The 16,941-nt window shown below is 35.7% G+C and overlaps 2 protein-coding genes across 4 annotated transcripts; one reads left to right on the top strand and one right to left on the bottom strand.

Annotated features, from left to right (window-relative positions):
• Positions 1 to 2,498: 2,498 nt before the first annotated feature.
• LOC110793596 (protein kinase and PP2C-like domain-containing protein) lies at positions 2,499 to 13,723 on the top strand. Of its 3 annotated transcripts, XM_021998485.2 has the most exons (12): positions 2,504 to 2,737; positions 2,831 to 2,948; positions 3,504 to 3,670; positions 8,176 to 8,243; positions 8,386 to 8,609; positions 8,878 to 8,929; positions 9,841 to 10,387; positions 11,607 to 11,679; positions 11,753 to 11,972; positions 12,042 to 12,146; positions 12,376 to 12,471; positions 13,278 to 13,723. In XM_021998485.2, the coding sequence occupies exons 1-12, from the start codon at positions 2,623 to 2,625 to the stop codon at positions 13,470 to 13,472; spliced, it is 1,980 nt and encodes a 659-aa protein (XP_021854177.2). In that variant the 5' UTR covers positions 2,504 to 2,622; the 3' UTR covers positions 13,473 to 13,723. The 3 variants fall into 3 exon arrangements, 2 of the variants coding, with proteins under 2 accessions (XP_021854177.2, XP_056691166.1); XR_008926413.1 differs by lacking the exon at positions 13,278 to 13,723 and having other exon boundaries at positions 2,499 to 2,737; positions 12,056 to 12,146; positions 12,376 to 12,425; XM_056835188.1 differs by lacking the exons at positions 2,504 to 2,737; positions 2,831 to 2,948 and adding an exon at positions 7,953 to 8,074 and having other exon boundaries at positions 3,530 to 3,670.
• On the bottom strand, positions 13,665 to 15,471 carry LOC110793597 (acetylajmalan esterase). Its single transcript, XM_021998487.2, has 5 exons — positions 15,112 to 15,471; positions 14,745 to 14,960; positions 14,500 to 14,645; positions 13,996 to 14,269; positions 13,665 to 13,888 (listed from the first exon to the last, which is right to left on the bottom strand). Exons 1-5 carry the CDS (start codon positions 15,377 to 15,379, stop codon positions 13,665 to 13,667), a joined length of 1,128 nt encoding a protein of 375 aa, XP_021854179.1. The 5' UTR covers positions 15,380 to 15,471.
• Between the last annotated feature and the right edge of the window lie 1,470 nt (positions 15,472 to 16,941).

Genomic DNA, 16,941 nt, shown 5'->3' with positions numbered 1-16,941 from the left:
AAACAACCATTAGCAATATTTTACAAAATCAAGTCCATGTTTTTTCGCATATATTGAATGCCAATACACCATTATATAGTACTAATGCATAACGTTTTACTACTAATACATAAGCAAAGCAGAGCAGAGTAGAGCCGACTTGCAATAATTTACAAAAATCAAATCCATGTTTTTTCGCATATATGCAACTAATACACCATTTTCTAGTACTAATGCATAACGTTTCAGTACCAATACAAAAGCAAAGCAGAACAGAGCCGAGTTGCAATAATTTACCAAATCAAATCCATGTTTTGCGCATATATACAACACCAATACACTATTTGCTAGTACTAATGCATAACGTTTCAGTACCAATACAAAAGCAAAGCAGAACAGAGCCGAGTTGCAATAATTTACCCAAGCAAATCCATGTTTTTTTCGCATATATACAATTAATACCAATACACCATTTGCTAGTACTAATGCATAACGTTTCAGTACCAAACATTAACAGAGCAGAGCCTAGATAATAACAATTATCTATGATATGGTGGATTATCTTTCTGAATTCTCATTTAAAACAAATTGAAAGTAACATATCCAATCTACAAAAATCTAAGCCAAAATTTCAATAAAACACCCCCCATTTGCCACCATTTTCAACACCAAATAAGCTTAAACGTGCAAATGGTCATACTTAAGCATAAATTATGATTCTAATTTCAATAATCAATAACAATAAATTACTAATGTTCACAATTCTCATCCTAATTTCAACAATTATGATTCCAATTTTTGTTTGCCCTAAATGTTAATACCTAACTAAATTTGTAAAAACAACAAAAAATTAATAAGGATGAGACCTTACCTTGAAGAATTGATTTTCTGCAGAATGGTGAGGAGATAAGAAATTCGGAACTGTTGAGATGATGAGGCATTTTTCTATCTTGTTCTTCAGAAATATTGAGGAATGAGGTGTTTCTCTCTCTTTAATTTGTTATGCCCCCTTTTCTTTCCCCCTTTTTCCCTAACGGACTCCGTTACTAGTTATTTACTTTTACTTTTTTTATTTTTTATTTTATATTATTTTAATCCCACTTGTGTCCATATGGACACAAGTCACTTGTGACTTATACTTAGACCTGGCAAAACTGACTCGGACCCGAAAAACCGACCCGATTGACCCGATCTGCAAACCGAAATTGATCCGAACAACGACCCGAAATTAACCCGAAAACCGAATAGACCCGACCCGAAACCGAAACCGACCTGGAAGAGATTTGACCTGAAATGACCCGATACCCGAACGACCAGAAACGAAGTACCCGAACCGATCTTCACCCGAAACCGAAATAACCCGAACCGAAAATAACTGTAAATTTTAAATCAACCCGAAACGATCCGAACCGAAAATCTAAAACCGACCCGAACCGAAAAACAACTAAAATTTACCAATTAGTTTAAATATAAGTTCCTTTTACTTTTTCATATTATAATTATTTAATTTATTATTATTATTATTATTATTATTTTAATAATTTTTTTATTGTTACTAATAATAATAAGAATAATAATAATAATAATAATAATAATAATAATTATTATTATTATTATTTTCCTTTTATTAATTTATACTCTTTTGTGTTATAGGGAAAAAGTTTCAATATTATGATAGTGTCAATGTAAAAAAAAACATAGAATAATAATATGTTAGTTTCGTAATTCTTATCTTCTTTTTGGCTCATATAAATAAGATCATTTAATAAATGATAAGAAAATAATGGAAATAAAACCAACATTAGCACATGGTAAAATAGATTTAAAAATCCTATCTTCAAAAATTCAAGACTTCCATTTTGACATGGAATATAACTTCTCAGATAAAAATTGATAAGTAACTAAGCAAATGGCCAAAGTCATAGGCAATGTTCTATTCTAACTAGCTTATATCAAAATATTATGCCCAAAAGTGATACTAGAGTAATTAGGGAGTATTATATTTGTACATGTCTCAAGTCTCGTTTTCTTGATCGTAAATTAATAGTAGAACTAGTCTCGTGTTCGGAGTATTGTTCACTATAACTCTCATACCATAAACCATTAAACTTCGAACCGTATACGCTTAAGTCTAAACCCTTAATTTTTTTATAATAATAATAACATTATAAATAATAATAATAATGTTTCACCACCAAAACTAAAGAGAAATAACCTGATCAAAACTCGAAACCCGAAAAATCTATTCCAACCCGAAAAACTCGATCTAACCCGAAAAACCCAATTTAACCCGAAAAATCTGATCCGATATGAACCGATCTGATACGACCCGATCCGATATTGACCCGAACTAGACCCGACCCGATTATAAAAACTGAAGTGACCCAAACCCCGAAATTAACCCGGGAAAATAAGTCAAAAATGACCCGACCCGAATCTGATCCAAACGACCCGTTTACCGGGTCTACTTATACTTCCTCCCTGGCCGGGTCGATATAAGAATTTTTGTGCTAACAAAAACACGACCATTTTATAACGGTGTCGTGTTCTTGTTTTCCTCCTGAAACGGCTCGCGCGCTCACCACAATCACCAACGTAAACCAGAGAGAGAAAGAACGCACAAAAAAGAGAAGAGTTGCAAAAATGGGGTTACAGATTGTGGAGCCAAACACTTGCATAAGAGGGTGCTGTCATAGCAACACCATCCCTCTTCATCTCCCCCCTTCTTCATTTTCTCTCTCCTCCCCTATTGCTCGAGGTATGTCTTCACCTGTAATTTTGGTTTTTCTGGGTTTTTTTGTTTGTTTTGTTTGTTGAATTTCTGATTATGGGTAATTCTTCCATAACGCAGGGAGTGAGAGTGTTGTGTATGAAGGCCGACTAGATGGCCGGAGAGTCGCAATTAAGAAGCCCATTTTGTCAACTTCCGATGCTATTGATAAGTTCCACAAGCAATTGCAGTTGTTATGGTTTGTCTCTTATGTTGCCATTTATTTGATTGCTTATTTGATTGATATTACTCCGTACATGGTGCGCCCCACTTTAATCGGCAACACATCTATAAATTATTGTGTGGTGTTAAGATACGATGTAAGGGTAATTATTGTAGGTCTAATGTGGCCTATTAAAGTGCTATTGGATAGAGAGTAACATTTTTTGTTCTTGGGTGTTGGAATTTGATGAAGACCTTTCTATGTTTGCATTATAACTACGTTATGAGTTTGAATCAAAAATTCCGAAAGAAAGGAAATATTTTTTACAGGAAATTATAAAGGAGAATAGGATGATCAGTTGTGGAGTAGAAGCAGGTTGTATGCATTATAAGTATGACATGAGTTTGAATCAAAAATTCCGAAAGAAAGGAATTTTTTTGACAGGAAATTGTAAAGGAGAATAGGATGATCAGTTGTGGAGTAGGAGCAGGTTGTTTGCCTTTTGTGTTTATTTAAGAATGAAGCACTACAATTACTATTTTCACTCATTGTGTTTTTTTTACTATTGTTGTATGTATGGGTTGTATGAAGCAAACTGGATCATCCGGGACTCGGAAAGTTAATAGCAGCTCACGCGAAGCCACCCAATTACTTGTTCTTTTTCGAGTTCTACGAGCTGGGTAGTCTTGCTCATAAACTACATGTGGAGGAGTGGATCCCAAGTATTGATCGGGCTCTTGCTATCGCTCTTGATTTAGGTACTACTTTTTGTGTTTCCATGTAATTTGGCATTAAGCATCTCTGTTGTCATCAGAAAGTACTAATTGCTTTAAACTTGTGCTGAGAACTTGACTATTCTGTCATTCTGTTCATTAGTGATTAGTGCTCAATGGAATGTTAGTATTCCTTGATGTGAGAGGATAGTCCAAGAGGTGAAATGTACTATAAAGCAGAGTTATACATGTACATACAGAATCAGTTAGCCAAGCTTGGTTTAGTACTTTGTAATAACCTTTTTTGTTGAGTTTTTTGGTTGTTTCAGGCTGCTTGTTGCCTGATGATGTACAACCCCTTTGGTGATAGGGGAGTCATTCCTAGAGGGTTAACATTGTAAATTGTTTCTTGGATGAAATATATTCTTTTTACGGATATTTCATGAAATACCCCCGAGTTTTGCCTTAATTCACCAAATGCCCATCAAGTTCCAATAATTCACCAAATACCCCTCACAAATGACTTAATACCCCAAATACCCCTCCATGACGTCATCATCCTTAATTAACTCAATTATCATCTAATTAACCCACCCATTTACACATTTATCCTAATTAACCCATTTTTTCCTAATTAACCCATCTTCTTCCTCTCACTCCTTCCGCCACCAACCCTTCTTCCTCTCCCTTCTTCCGCCACCACATCGCACCCGTTTTCTCCCTCCTCGACCCATCACCGCCGCCACCACCTCGCCCCCATTTACCATTGAAGCCCCTCGCCTTTTCCTCCTCCCTCACGCCCTCCCTCCCTACATTACCACCACCGCCGCCACTCATCACCACCATCTGATCTCCTCCCCCGACAACACCAACACCAACACCACTCATCATCACCATTTTTATTTCCTTTGCAAATTCCAATTCTTCAAAGCAAATGATGCGTCAAATCTCATCAATCGACATCCAAGAACAACTCTAAACCCAATTATCATCCTCCTCCAGATCCACTATCTTTCTTCAAAATAAACCCATCTTTTTCCATTATTGATTTCTTTGCATTATTTAGGTTTTCATCTCCAATTTTTTTTGGATGGATTCGCACTTTTCATCTCCTTATATCACACAAATCAAATTTTCATTCAATTCACACTTTTTCAATTAGTTAATTCCAGCCAAAAATCCGTCTTAATCGAATAATTTTCAGCCAAAAATTCTAGTTGCTTCTCGTTTTCCAGCCAAAAATGGCGGTGCAAGGTGGGTTTGGTAAATTGGTGGTGGTGATCGAATGGTCCAGAAAAAGGGAGAGAGTTTGAGTAGAATCTTGATTTTGTGGTCCCTGAGTTATGGTGGTTTCTAGGGTTCCTGGGCATTGAGTTCGACGAGGACGAAGGAGATGGCGGGGTGCTGGAGGCAGTAGCAGGGGGCTTCCATGGAGGAAAGGGAATGAGGAACAAGGGTGACCGAATCAATTGAGGTGGGTGGTGGGTTAATAGAAGAAGGAAGGGGAGTGAGAAAAGAAAAAGAAATGGGTGGGTTAATGGGTTAATGGGTGGGTAATTAAGGATTAGGGGGTTAATGAGGGATTAGGTGAGTAATTAGATCGTAATTGGTCGATTATGAGGATGATGACGTCATAGAGGGGTATTTGGGGTATTAAGTCATTTGTGAGGGGTATTTGGTGAATTATTGAAACTTGATGGGCATTTGGTGAATTAAGGCAAAACTCGGGGGTATTTCATGAAATATCCGTTCTTTTTACTTACCCCAGAAAGAAAAAAGTTTATTTCATTGCTTGAAAGTGGATGGACTGGTTGACTAGTTCATTATCCTACATAAAACTATAAAAGTGCTTGATTGTGATTTTTGATAAATGATCTGTTTGAAATGGTGATGTTTTATCTAGGAAGAGATTTTGCCTAAATCACTTGTACCATAATTTTTAGTAAGGGAATAGGTAATATAGCTGAGTATGGCTTCAAATTAAATTTTTTGTATTGTGTTACTAGAAGTCAAGGTTGTAGGATGCCCTGTTAAATTATAAGCTTCAGATCATTTCCATGAAGGAAATGTTGCAATCATTACCTAGAACTGTTTTAGGCAATTCCAGGCAACTGTTTTACCGCACCGCAATCGACCGGCTTTGTTATACGGCACAGAATGTTGGGCAGTGAAACATTGTCACGTGCACAAGATGAATGTGGCGGAGATGCGCATGTTACGTTGGATGTGTGGGCATACAAGAAAGGATCGTTTGAGGAATGTGATTATTAGGAAGAAAGTAGGGGTTACACCGATTGAGTTTAAGATGATGGAAAATCGTTTAAGATGGTTTGGACATGTGAGCAGAAGACCAAGTGATGCCCCGGTTAGGAGGATAGAAGGGTGGCAAAGTGATAGAATTGCAAGGGGTAGGGGAAGACCTAAGAAAACTTGGAGGAAGGTGATTGAACACGATATGAGCTTTCTTGGGATTGAGGAAAATATGGCGTTGGATAGGACAGAGTGGAGGGAGAGAATATACATTGATGACTTAAGTTGATTTATACAGTTTTCATGTTTTTGTTTCTTTCTATTTTTTTTTATTCTTATTTTTTTTTTTTTTTAAATTTTTTTTAATTTTTTTTTTTTATATATTTTTTTTAATTTACATGCTATTTTGAAATATACTTATTATACTTATTCATTTATTTTAAACTTTACTTATTTTTATTATCTCTTACAATATTTCTTCTATAATATATATACATTTTTCTCTTATCTTACTTTCATTAATTCCACTTTCTCTTCCTTGTTTTTCTTATTACTTCTTGCTCCTTTTTGGTTTGATTGGTGACAATGACGATCTCCTACGACGATTCATGTTAGCCGACCCCAAATCATTTTGGGACTAAGGCTTTGTTGTTGTTGTTGTTGTTGTTGTTGAATGATGGGTATTCTGTTGAGGCTTTGAGAACAGAAATGATTGATCATTCAGTCGTTAGTAAGATTCAAACTTCTACCTATATAATGACAGCATTCTTAGGATTGTAATTCATGTTTTCTTTTATCCATCTCCATCGGTTAACACGGTGAAGTTGTTACCTTACCCTTCTGATGGTAATTGGTAATAGTCACAAGATTTTTATTCTTTAAATTCATAGTAACATGTTTAGGTTCAGACTTCAGAGCATGCATGCTCTACAGTTGGATATTCATGAATCCCTGTTGCTCTTGTGCAAACTTTCCAAGGCTCAGCTCACAGGATTAGACTTGAGATAGATAAACAGAACTAGTATGGGAGCTACAGCTGCCCCTCATTGGGATGGATTACGAATTCAAATTTGGGGTTATCCACTTAGAACTATGGTCAAGTGGCTGATGAATCTTCTTGACGGACTTGATGTCATAGAAGATGAAAACATAAACTCCCACTCACTGCTGCATTGGTGAAATTATAGGGCTTTGTTTGAGTGTTTATGCTAGGGACATGCAAAGAAATGATAGCCAGGGCTGTATTTTTCAGAGAATTGGGTGGTTTGTTTCATAAATGCATGACAACTTAACAGGGGGGGGGGGTACCATAAAGGGGAAATTAGGAATGGGAATTATCTTGAAGTATTTATAAAGAAGTATTGCAAGATTTGCATCCTTGAAAACAGTAAATTTTATTATAAAGACATGGATGATTGAGATTTAAGAGGTAAGGGTTAGTTACTCACTATATACTGGTCTAAGCGTATCCAATGATTGAATGTTACTTCAATGGTCATGTATGTTTATTGTTCCTTTTTTTGTGTGTGATCAATGTCGGGAGTAAGCCTGGTTTATTTGTTTGCGGGCATATTATTCTACAACTCATAGACAATTACTACCTCCGTTTCAAAATGATCTTTACGCTTTCCGTTTTAGTCCATTTCATAATGTTCTTTACATTGTGCTTTATTCTATTTTTGGACATGAAAATTTACTATCTTACCCCTCTTCCCCCACAACATTTATCATTTTCCACTCACTTTCTCTTATTTTATCATTTTTCCTTACATCCACCCACCTTTTTAGTTATGTCAATCATGTTAGTTCACGAGCTATTCCATAACTCAGAGTATTTTAATTGTCCTGTATGCTGTCTACATGGCAAAATCATGTCATCTTGTATGCTGTTTTGTAACTGTGCTTTTATGCTGCATCTGTTCAGCTAGTGCTATTCTGCTATTTTTTTATTGAAGTGTTAAAGGACTTGATTTTAATTCTGAAAATAGATATTTCTTATGATACTCAGTCTCTCTCTCTCTCTCTCTCTCTCGCTATACACTAATAATGCTTCTAAAAAGGCTTCCCCCCTAAACAGTACAAGAGGGTTAATCTTGGGATACAGAAATGATGTTTCTAATTGGCCTTTGAGGCTTTGATCTAATATGCACCTCACAAAAGACAACTTCATGATGCAATTCAATCTCGTCCGTTGTTATAGTAAGTAAAAGAAAAATGAATCTTTACCTTTCCTAGCGTGTGTACACGCACATTTTGATTTCATGAATACTCCACTTTGAATGGTTATTTTCACTGTACAGCGGAGGCTCTGCTGTATCTACACAACCTTGGGATTGTACACAGGGATGTCAAACCTGCAAATATTCTTGTAATCATCAACCATTTCAAAATTGTTCCACTTAATCGGTATCATTTTTAATTAACATGAACCGAGTTATTTATTCCCCCAACTTAATAGTTATCTGACTAATTTTTTACCCATACTGTTGTATTGTGGTGTGTAAACGAAGATGGGAGAAAATCTTTCTCCACACCTAGCAGATTTTGGCCTGGCAGAGTATGGCAAAGATCTTAAAAAATCTTCTTTCCTGAACTGGAAATCATCTGGAAAGCCGACTGGGGGATTTCATAAGAAAAATATGGTTGGGACTCTTATTTATATGGCTCCTGAAATTCTGAGGACGGAGATACACACTGGAAAATCAGATGTCTACAGTTTTGCAGTATCAGTCAAGTGAGTATTGGTATTTAGTTGCATGTTGTTGTTCATATTGGCTTGCTACAATTTCTCTTCTATTCTTAAACTAAAAACAGTTTGAGTTGAAGTGTTACTCAATTGCTTGCTTGCGTGGATGGCCTATATAGTTACAAGTTTCTATTTTGTTAGAAGTTTGAACCAATAGTCTATCACTCTATTGATACTTGAATAGGTCGAATCGAACTCCGTATTCAGTACAATTCATTTCCTTCCCCTTTGTGTTGTTAACCTACATTATTTGCAGTGAGCTTCTCACAGGGGTTGTTCCATACACTGATCTTCGTGCAGAAGCTGAGGTTAGCCTTTATTACTTAGTCCTTTGTATGTTATATGGATTCATTGTTTTGTACTTTTGTACAAGTCTTTGTGGTGCTAAATACTTCGACTTGGGATATGAACTTGGATATTTTATGCAAGGGAAGAAAGCAAACAATTTTTTTGGGCAAATGGCGGTCTTGGAAATTTACTTATATTGTATAGTTCCCTGAGACTGTTATGTAGACTATTATATACCTTTACAAATGCATCATTTTTGTCTTCTATTTTCCTTAATAATATTGTCTACCATGCTAGTATGTTTATTAATGTGTCCAAAGTCGCCACGGCTTCTTATCATGCATGCTGACTGATATCTCTTACCAGAAGGCATTTGTGTGTCAACTGGCAAGTACATTAGGGCTCATGACTAACTGGATAAGTATTATGTGTTTTGCACTAGATAACATTCTTCTTTTTCTACAGCTTATGTAAACTAATAACTCTAGTTTCCTATTTCCGATTCGTCCTTTGAATACTATATTTTCCCTTAATTGCACATGGAAGGTTTTGTAGTAATCCTTCAAGAGTCAACTATTTTGGAACTTAAGCAGTGCTTCTATCAAGATGAGGGTTTCATATAGTTCAATTCATGGTATCTGTAACTGGGGTATGAGCTTTAAGACTTAAGAGCATGCAATTGATGCAAGTGGTCTGGGTGAGGTTCAGTTTACTACGATCTTATTGTTTGTTCCTTTGGTTGCCATGTTAGAGATAGAAAAACTAGATAAACATGGTATACTGTGCTACTGGTGGAAATCTTGATAGTTTTGCTGACTACTTATATGAATAACTCCCTAATTTCAGGCATGCATCTATGGTATGATTGATTCTTTGTGAATAGGTGATAAATAGGTGCCTGATTGTTGCAAAATGCCTGCGATTCTTGTAGGCCCATACTGTATTGGAAATGAGTTATACAGAGCAGAAACTCATTGCGGCAGTGGTGTCTGATAGATTGCGCCCTGCTCTGGTTGGTACTGAATCAGGTGTTCCTTTGAGTTTATTGTCATTGATTAAGCGGTGTTGGGATGCAGATCCCGACACTAGGCCTTCTTTCACAGACATAGTTTCTGTGCTTAAGTCAATTTGTGAGGAGGTAAAAAATATGGATGAAAAGACAAATATATCCGTTGAACGTACTGCTTCTTCTCAGCAATTCACGGAGCAGAGCTCCAATTCTCAACTTTATGGAGAGAGTATTAACTGGTCTAATCAGGGAGCAGAAATCTCCAATACGATTTATCTTGGTGTCAGTTCTATAACTCGAACTTCATTTGATTTTCCAAATGATATATCTTCTTACAACCCAGTGCTGTGTTGGGGTTCCTTTGCTGCATGTGGCCAAAGGGAGACGATGGAAGATACTCATTTTCTAATGCCTTGGATATGTGATCAGAAGGATATCTACGTTTTTGGTATCTTTGATGGTCATCGAGGTGAGCAATTTGTGATCTAAACCTCTACTTCTTGTCTACTTATGCATCTCTGATGGAATTTGCTTTGGCAGTTTTTATTATGTTTTGATTGAAGGGACGTACTTACTCTTCTTTGAATCTTAGAATCTTAGTTTCCATCAATATTTTGAACAACCTCTTTGCAAAATCTAATGTTAAAGCTGCATATATGATATATCTAGTTTCTTGGTCTGTTGCTAGCAGGAATCACTATTCATTTTTCGTCCCCTCCACTGCTGTTTCTGTTGGTCATTGTGTTCGTTGAGCTTATCTTTTATGTTATCACGGTCTTAATTGTTTAGATACTGCTTTATGCTTATGAAGGGTATTAAGTTATCTCAGCATGTAGCCTTCATCTATTATTTTCTTCATGCTAATTTCTTTCAGGTGTGTACCCAACGTGATCAGGGTTCTTAATTGCCTTTTTCCTTTCTCAAAACTTGAGATCAAAAGTTTTCAACTTCCTTTTCGATTCTTTTTTCCCTCCTATGTAAAGTGGGATCGATAGAAAGTTTTATTTTACGAGTCTTACAATGTTCATCCCCTTACCCCGCTTGTTGCTGTAGCCTCTTTGAAGGGACTGGAGCAACGATAGTGAATGAAGTCTTTCAATGTTCAGGATATTTTACTTGACTAGTTCAGAAGCTGCTGTCCAATGGTTAGAAACTTGTACAATATTTCACAGCTACTGCCACCACTGCCTCCTCATATGAATGTTTCACTAAGAGATCTCACTCACTTTTTACTAGTCTCATTTTCTCCTCACAGTACAAAGCTCTAGTGTCAACTTACATAAAAGGCTAAAGGATTGTGTGTTGTAAAGGTCTAAGGGCTAGTCAAAGGCTACAATTTGAAACGAGGTGTGGTGTCACTGTAATAGGAGCAAGTCTTGCATAATTGCATAAGACTGGGGTACACTGAAATTAAGGTGACTTTTTATGAGAAATGCAGGATATGGGTGACATTGGCTTTCTTAAAACGAATGGGTAGGGGTGATATGTGTTCTATATTAACTTTCCCATTAATAGATAGGGGTTGCGTGATGATTTTTAGTTGTCTTTTTGAATATATCCTAGTAGCTTGTGCATGAGTTGTAGTGTGAATAGTATAATGAGTGTATGTTGTGATCGACACTGCACGCTATGTGTATATAAACTATTATGTCTTCTATGTTGTGTGCATAACTTAAAAGCTTGTACAGGAGCTGCTGCTGCTGAGTTTTCTGCACAAGCCTTGCCAAAATTACTCCAGAGTTCCCATTCCAGTGGTAGCAGGTCATTTGTCTCTTGTTATTTTTCTTTCTGTCTATCTGCCCAAACTTTTGAAAATATGAACTTTGAACTGCAGTCCTGCCGAGTCTCTTGTAAGAGCATTTGTCGAGACTGATCTTGAATTTAGAAATGCATTGGATTCCCATCGTAAATCCAAGGGTTTGATTAAGAAAGATTGGCATCCTGGTTGTACAGCAATAGCTGCCTTTCTTGTGAAAAACAAGCTTTACATTGCAAATGCTGGGGACTGTAGAGCTATTTTGTGTAGGGATGGCCATGCTATTGCTCTAAGCAGGGTGAGTAGAAATCATATTAGAAATAAACTCAAGAAAAATAACTTCTAATAATTGAAGTTAACATGATAGGATCATGTTGCCAGCTGTCTTGAGGAGAGAGACCGTATAGTTAAGGCCGGGGGTGTAGTTAAATGGCAACTGGATACATGGAGGGTCGGCGCAGCAGCTCTTCAGGTTGTAAAAACATATTCTATCTTTTAATACTTGGAAACTTATTGATGCTTCTCATAATAACTAGAACTTGAGTTGGGATTGCATTTGGTATTTCATCAGAGCACTGTTATTGCTGCTGTGGTTGTTTACTCATTTTTTTATTTTTCTTATGGGATGGGTTAATCTTGGTAGAAATAGGGGTGTACATTGAACTTGAAATTAATTGCTAATTGTATGACCCTTGGTGAAGGTTACACGATCTATTGGCGATGATGATCTGAAGCCTGCTGTGACTGCAGAACCCGAGATAACAGAGACAGGTTTATCTTCAGAAGATGAATACCTGGTAAATCCATTCTCATTTAAAGTTTTTACTTCCACAATTCTTGTTCCCTTTTATTTTTGTCTGTAAAAACCTCAAATGTGTGATGATGTTATGAGGGCAGAGAGGCCAATATCGGATATGTATTTCAAGATACATATCGCCTCACTAAACGACAAAATAGAGATAAGACAAAATGAAAGCAAGTGCCATTTTTCAAAGAACCGATGTCATTTTGGAAAAATGGATGCCATAAAAAACCAATGCCATTTTCCAAAAACGGATGCCATTTTCAAAAAAAAATGATTTTGTCCTTTAACGTTTGTCTTATCCCTATTTTGTTGTTTAGTGGGTGATATGGAAATACATATCAGATATTGATTTATACTTCCTCATGATGTTATATCACAAGTTACCCCAAGTCTGAATTTGTGCAAATTCTTACGTAGTATACTCATGTGAGCTTTATCTAGTTTATGCTAAAGGCTGCTTTTCAACATACTCATATAAGATATCTTATGAAGTTGAGTTTTGCACTTTTCTGTCTCGTGCAATGAAGGCATCGTGGAAGGAACAACGTAACACGTAACACCTCAACCAATGTAACAAGTCACCCCCTGAAAAAAGGTCTCATAAACATAATACTGAGTAGTGAGTAGAAAAAGTCACTCCTTAATACTATAACACATCAAAACTAGGCGGGTTGATTAAATTATGATAAAATTTTCCTTGAAAACTTGTGTACTTGAATATGTATCTTTGCCTAAGCGTCTCTTATGTAAACTTCTTAGTATATTTTTTATAATATATGTATATCCTGAATTATTTAGGTCATGGCAAGTGACGGGTTATGGGATGTGATAAGCAATGAAGAGGTTTTGAGCATCATTAGGGACACGGTCAAAGAACCAAGTATGTGCTCCAAAAGATTAGCAACAGAAGCTGCACAACGTGGAAGCAAGGACAACATCACAGTCATCGTGGTGTTTCTGCGGCCAGTCACTACAGCTGAGAGGATTTATTAGCACAAATTAATGCTCATTTTATCAGAAACATAACAGAAACTATTCAGAGTTTTTAAAAAATGATATATTCCTTATAGAAGATCTGGCAAAACAATGATACCAACATATACAATATTGTCAAAATACAATATGATTCAGTAGAAAACTAAGTGTTATGTCTTGTATAATATAATATATTCTGTATAAAAAGAATTAAGGGGCCGTTTTAGAGATACTAGGAATAATATTATGCTTTAACAGCCACTTCGCCATGACTTTGTACGCGTGTTGAGTCATATGAACTCCATCCCAGCTTACACTCTTGTAAGGATGTTCACATGCTGGAACTCCTCTTCCGCACATTTTAGCAGCATCGTAATTGTATGCATTGTTACCCATTCCGCAACAAGCCCTTTGTGTTTCATCCTTGTCAAATCCTGAATTAATAAAATAAATATTGTCAATGATTTCTTCAAGTTAATTTTCTTAAAAACTACTTTGAATATAAACATGTAATTAAATTTGAAGAATATATTATACTAACCAAGAGAGGCGGCGTTTTGAAGGAGTTGTGTTAGAGCAGTAAAGTAGTCAGCATAGACGATTGTAACTGTAGGATGTTGCATTTGAATCTCCCTTAAAATTTGTTGTAAATAATTGTTTTGGAACATTGCGAATTCATTCATTCCTTTGAGACAGTTGAGTTCATCGTACATAGTTCTGTCATTTGTTTGAAAAGAAGTAAGATAAATCGGCAAACAACCGATTGGAAAATTTCCAGGAACGACGATTCGAGTGGCACCCAAACTAATTAACTCCTGCATTATTCAACATTAATAGTCATCGTTAGCACTCTGTATATATAATTACGTAGATTATTACAGTTAAATAACATTGTTAAGAGAAAACAAAAGGTCTTGCGTACATAAGGTGTACAAATAAATTTATTAATTTTTTATAACTTTTATATTTTATAACTTTTAGATTATTACATGCAGTTAATTAACATTGTTAAGAGAAAAATATATAAGAAGTGAGACATATATACCTGAATGGCTGTGATAATATTCTGAATAACTTGGGGTACCATGCTACGTACTTCTTCCATACTTTTACCTCCGAAGAAAGCGTAATTGAAGTCGTTACCACCCGATTCAATTATAAAAAGGGCATTGGCAAGTTTACTCTTGCAATCTACATATGTAACATAACATAAATTTAAAATTAGTATCATGATCGATAAAGAATTCAAAGTCAATTACTATAAAAAATAATGATTAATTGATTAATTACCTGATGGATTGGAGCAAATAGAAGGAAGATGAGACCTAAACCATGCAAGTTGTACTGGTACTAAAGAACTCCTTGTTGTTCGTGACACAATTCCTCTTGCGGCTAAAGTGTATGGGCTTAGAGCCGTCGAACCGGCAACGGCGAAGTTAGCTCCATGGCTAAAGTCACCATCCTTGTTAAGGTATGCATCAAGGTATGGCAACTTGAAGTATTCAGCTGTTTTGCAAAATTTGAACATAATAGTTAAGGTTGGTACGTACAATAATTAAAATTAATATTTTACTACAATGATTATTAGACCTTAAAGAATCTAAAATCTCAAAATAATAATTACAAAGAAAAGGATGAAACAGAAGTGGGCACGTACCAAAGAAATCTATCATAAGACGACCGTTAGAGCATCGTCCAGTAGGTTTGAAGGAGAAGCTTTGTCCGTATGGAAGTTTTCCGCAGTTGGAGCGTGCTCCAATTGGATTATCACGTATCAAATTACCGGTGTCTGAGATCGAATCTCCAAATTGATAGATAGCATCAATTTTGGGATTAATTTGATCATGGAGTGCATGAACCGGCACGGCAATAGTAAAGAAAAAAGCCGCAAGAATTAAGAGAAAAGTTTTTGCAACTTTAGCCATTGATGTATTGATCGATGAAACCACTTTGTTTTGTGTATAAGAGTTAGTTCTCTAAAAGTTTTTGTAAAACAATATTTTTGAATGATTTTTTTTGTATCAAGGGCTAACAATATTTATAAGGGCAGCTCTCTTAAATTCCGAAAAAGCATAGAAGTAGTAATTATGGTATTATTACTAAGGTTACGTTATCCAACAATGACTAGGAAAATCATCAAGTGATGGAAACTTCTAATTTATTAAAGACTTCCCGACTTTACTCTTGCACGTGCTTCGGTTAAACGCAGAATTCCTACCCTTTTCTTTCTTGTACAATGTACATACATATAACATATGACTTCTACTAGTTTATTAGTTATTGGAATATATCATGAATTCATGATCCGATCCTAGAACGTACAACTTGATTAATTTTAATTAAAGTGACCCGAATAGACCCTAGAGGCCAAACCCGAATAGCAGATCTCTTGTTAGGATACACGAGGATACCAATTAATTTCTCTAAACATTATGCTTATTCTGTCGTCTCCTAGAAAAATCGGGACTTTTATTCAATCAAGTTTCATTAACTTGTTCCGTCTCCTAAAAATTCAGGACTTTTATTCAATTAAGTTTTCTCTTTTTTAATGACAAATCGCATTTATTAATTTAAGACGTAACGTAGTTAAGGATACAATCAAGTACAATGTTTGGATAGGGACTTTTATTCAATCAAGTTTCCTCATTTTTAATGACAAATCACATTAATTCATTTAAGGGGTAACATCGTTAGGGATGCAATCACGTCGTTGAAATTAGAGTTACATTTCTAGTTAATTAACAAAAGGTAAAATTTTGTTTTACTTGTTTATTAAACATTCAGTAGAGACACTGGCCGGTAGAAGTGGACAAGTGATAATTGTAAATAATATGAGTAGTAACTATGTACTTTAGCACGGAGTAACTTTTTTAAAAATTTGCATATTTTTTTGACATAGGGTAAATCTTACATTAAGAAACTAAAAGTTCACAAGTACAACACATCATACGAAAAGCTTTGAGGCTACATATATACAACCCTTAACATTTGAAGTTACTAAAATAAGTAAAATTAGCTCTTGATCGCTTGAGCCTCCTTGCACTCCCACATTCCACCAGTTGAGCAGACCCTTGGTTGATAACAATAAGGAGAACCCCGAACCTGTGGCACTTACAACTTACAAGACAAATGAAGAGACGAAAGAACAGTACAAATACATGGTACTTGAAATGCTAATGTGAGCAAGATGAAATGCCCACAAGCACGCATAATTTGAGCCACTAAAAGTGACTCAGTACCCTCTGAAAAGGGTATTTATGGTCTCTCTTTCAAGAGAAGTTAGGAGACTGGACAAGTGAACATGCTTTGAACTTCCAAAATTTTTATTTGGGGATCATGCTTCAAATAAGAGATTCTAAACACAACTAGACCTGTCAAATGGGTCGGTCAGATCGGGTTGTAAAAAATTATTTTCGGGTTCGGGTTGTAAAAAATTGTTTGCAACGAGTTCGGAGATTTTGAAACGCGTATTATATTTTAATTAATT

Source organism: Spinacia oleracea, chromosome 1, assembly GCF_020520425.1.
Source record: "Spinacia oleracea cultivar Varoflay chromosome 1, BTI_SOV_V1, whole genome shotgun sequence".
Classification (NCBI taxonomy): Eukaryota; Viridiplantae; Streptophyta; class Magnoliopsida; order Caryophyllales; family Amaranthaceae; genus Spinacia; species Spinacia oleracea.
The sequence above is the reverse complement of the archived record's forward strand: the minus strand, read 5'-3'. Positions and strand labels throughout refer to the sequence as shown.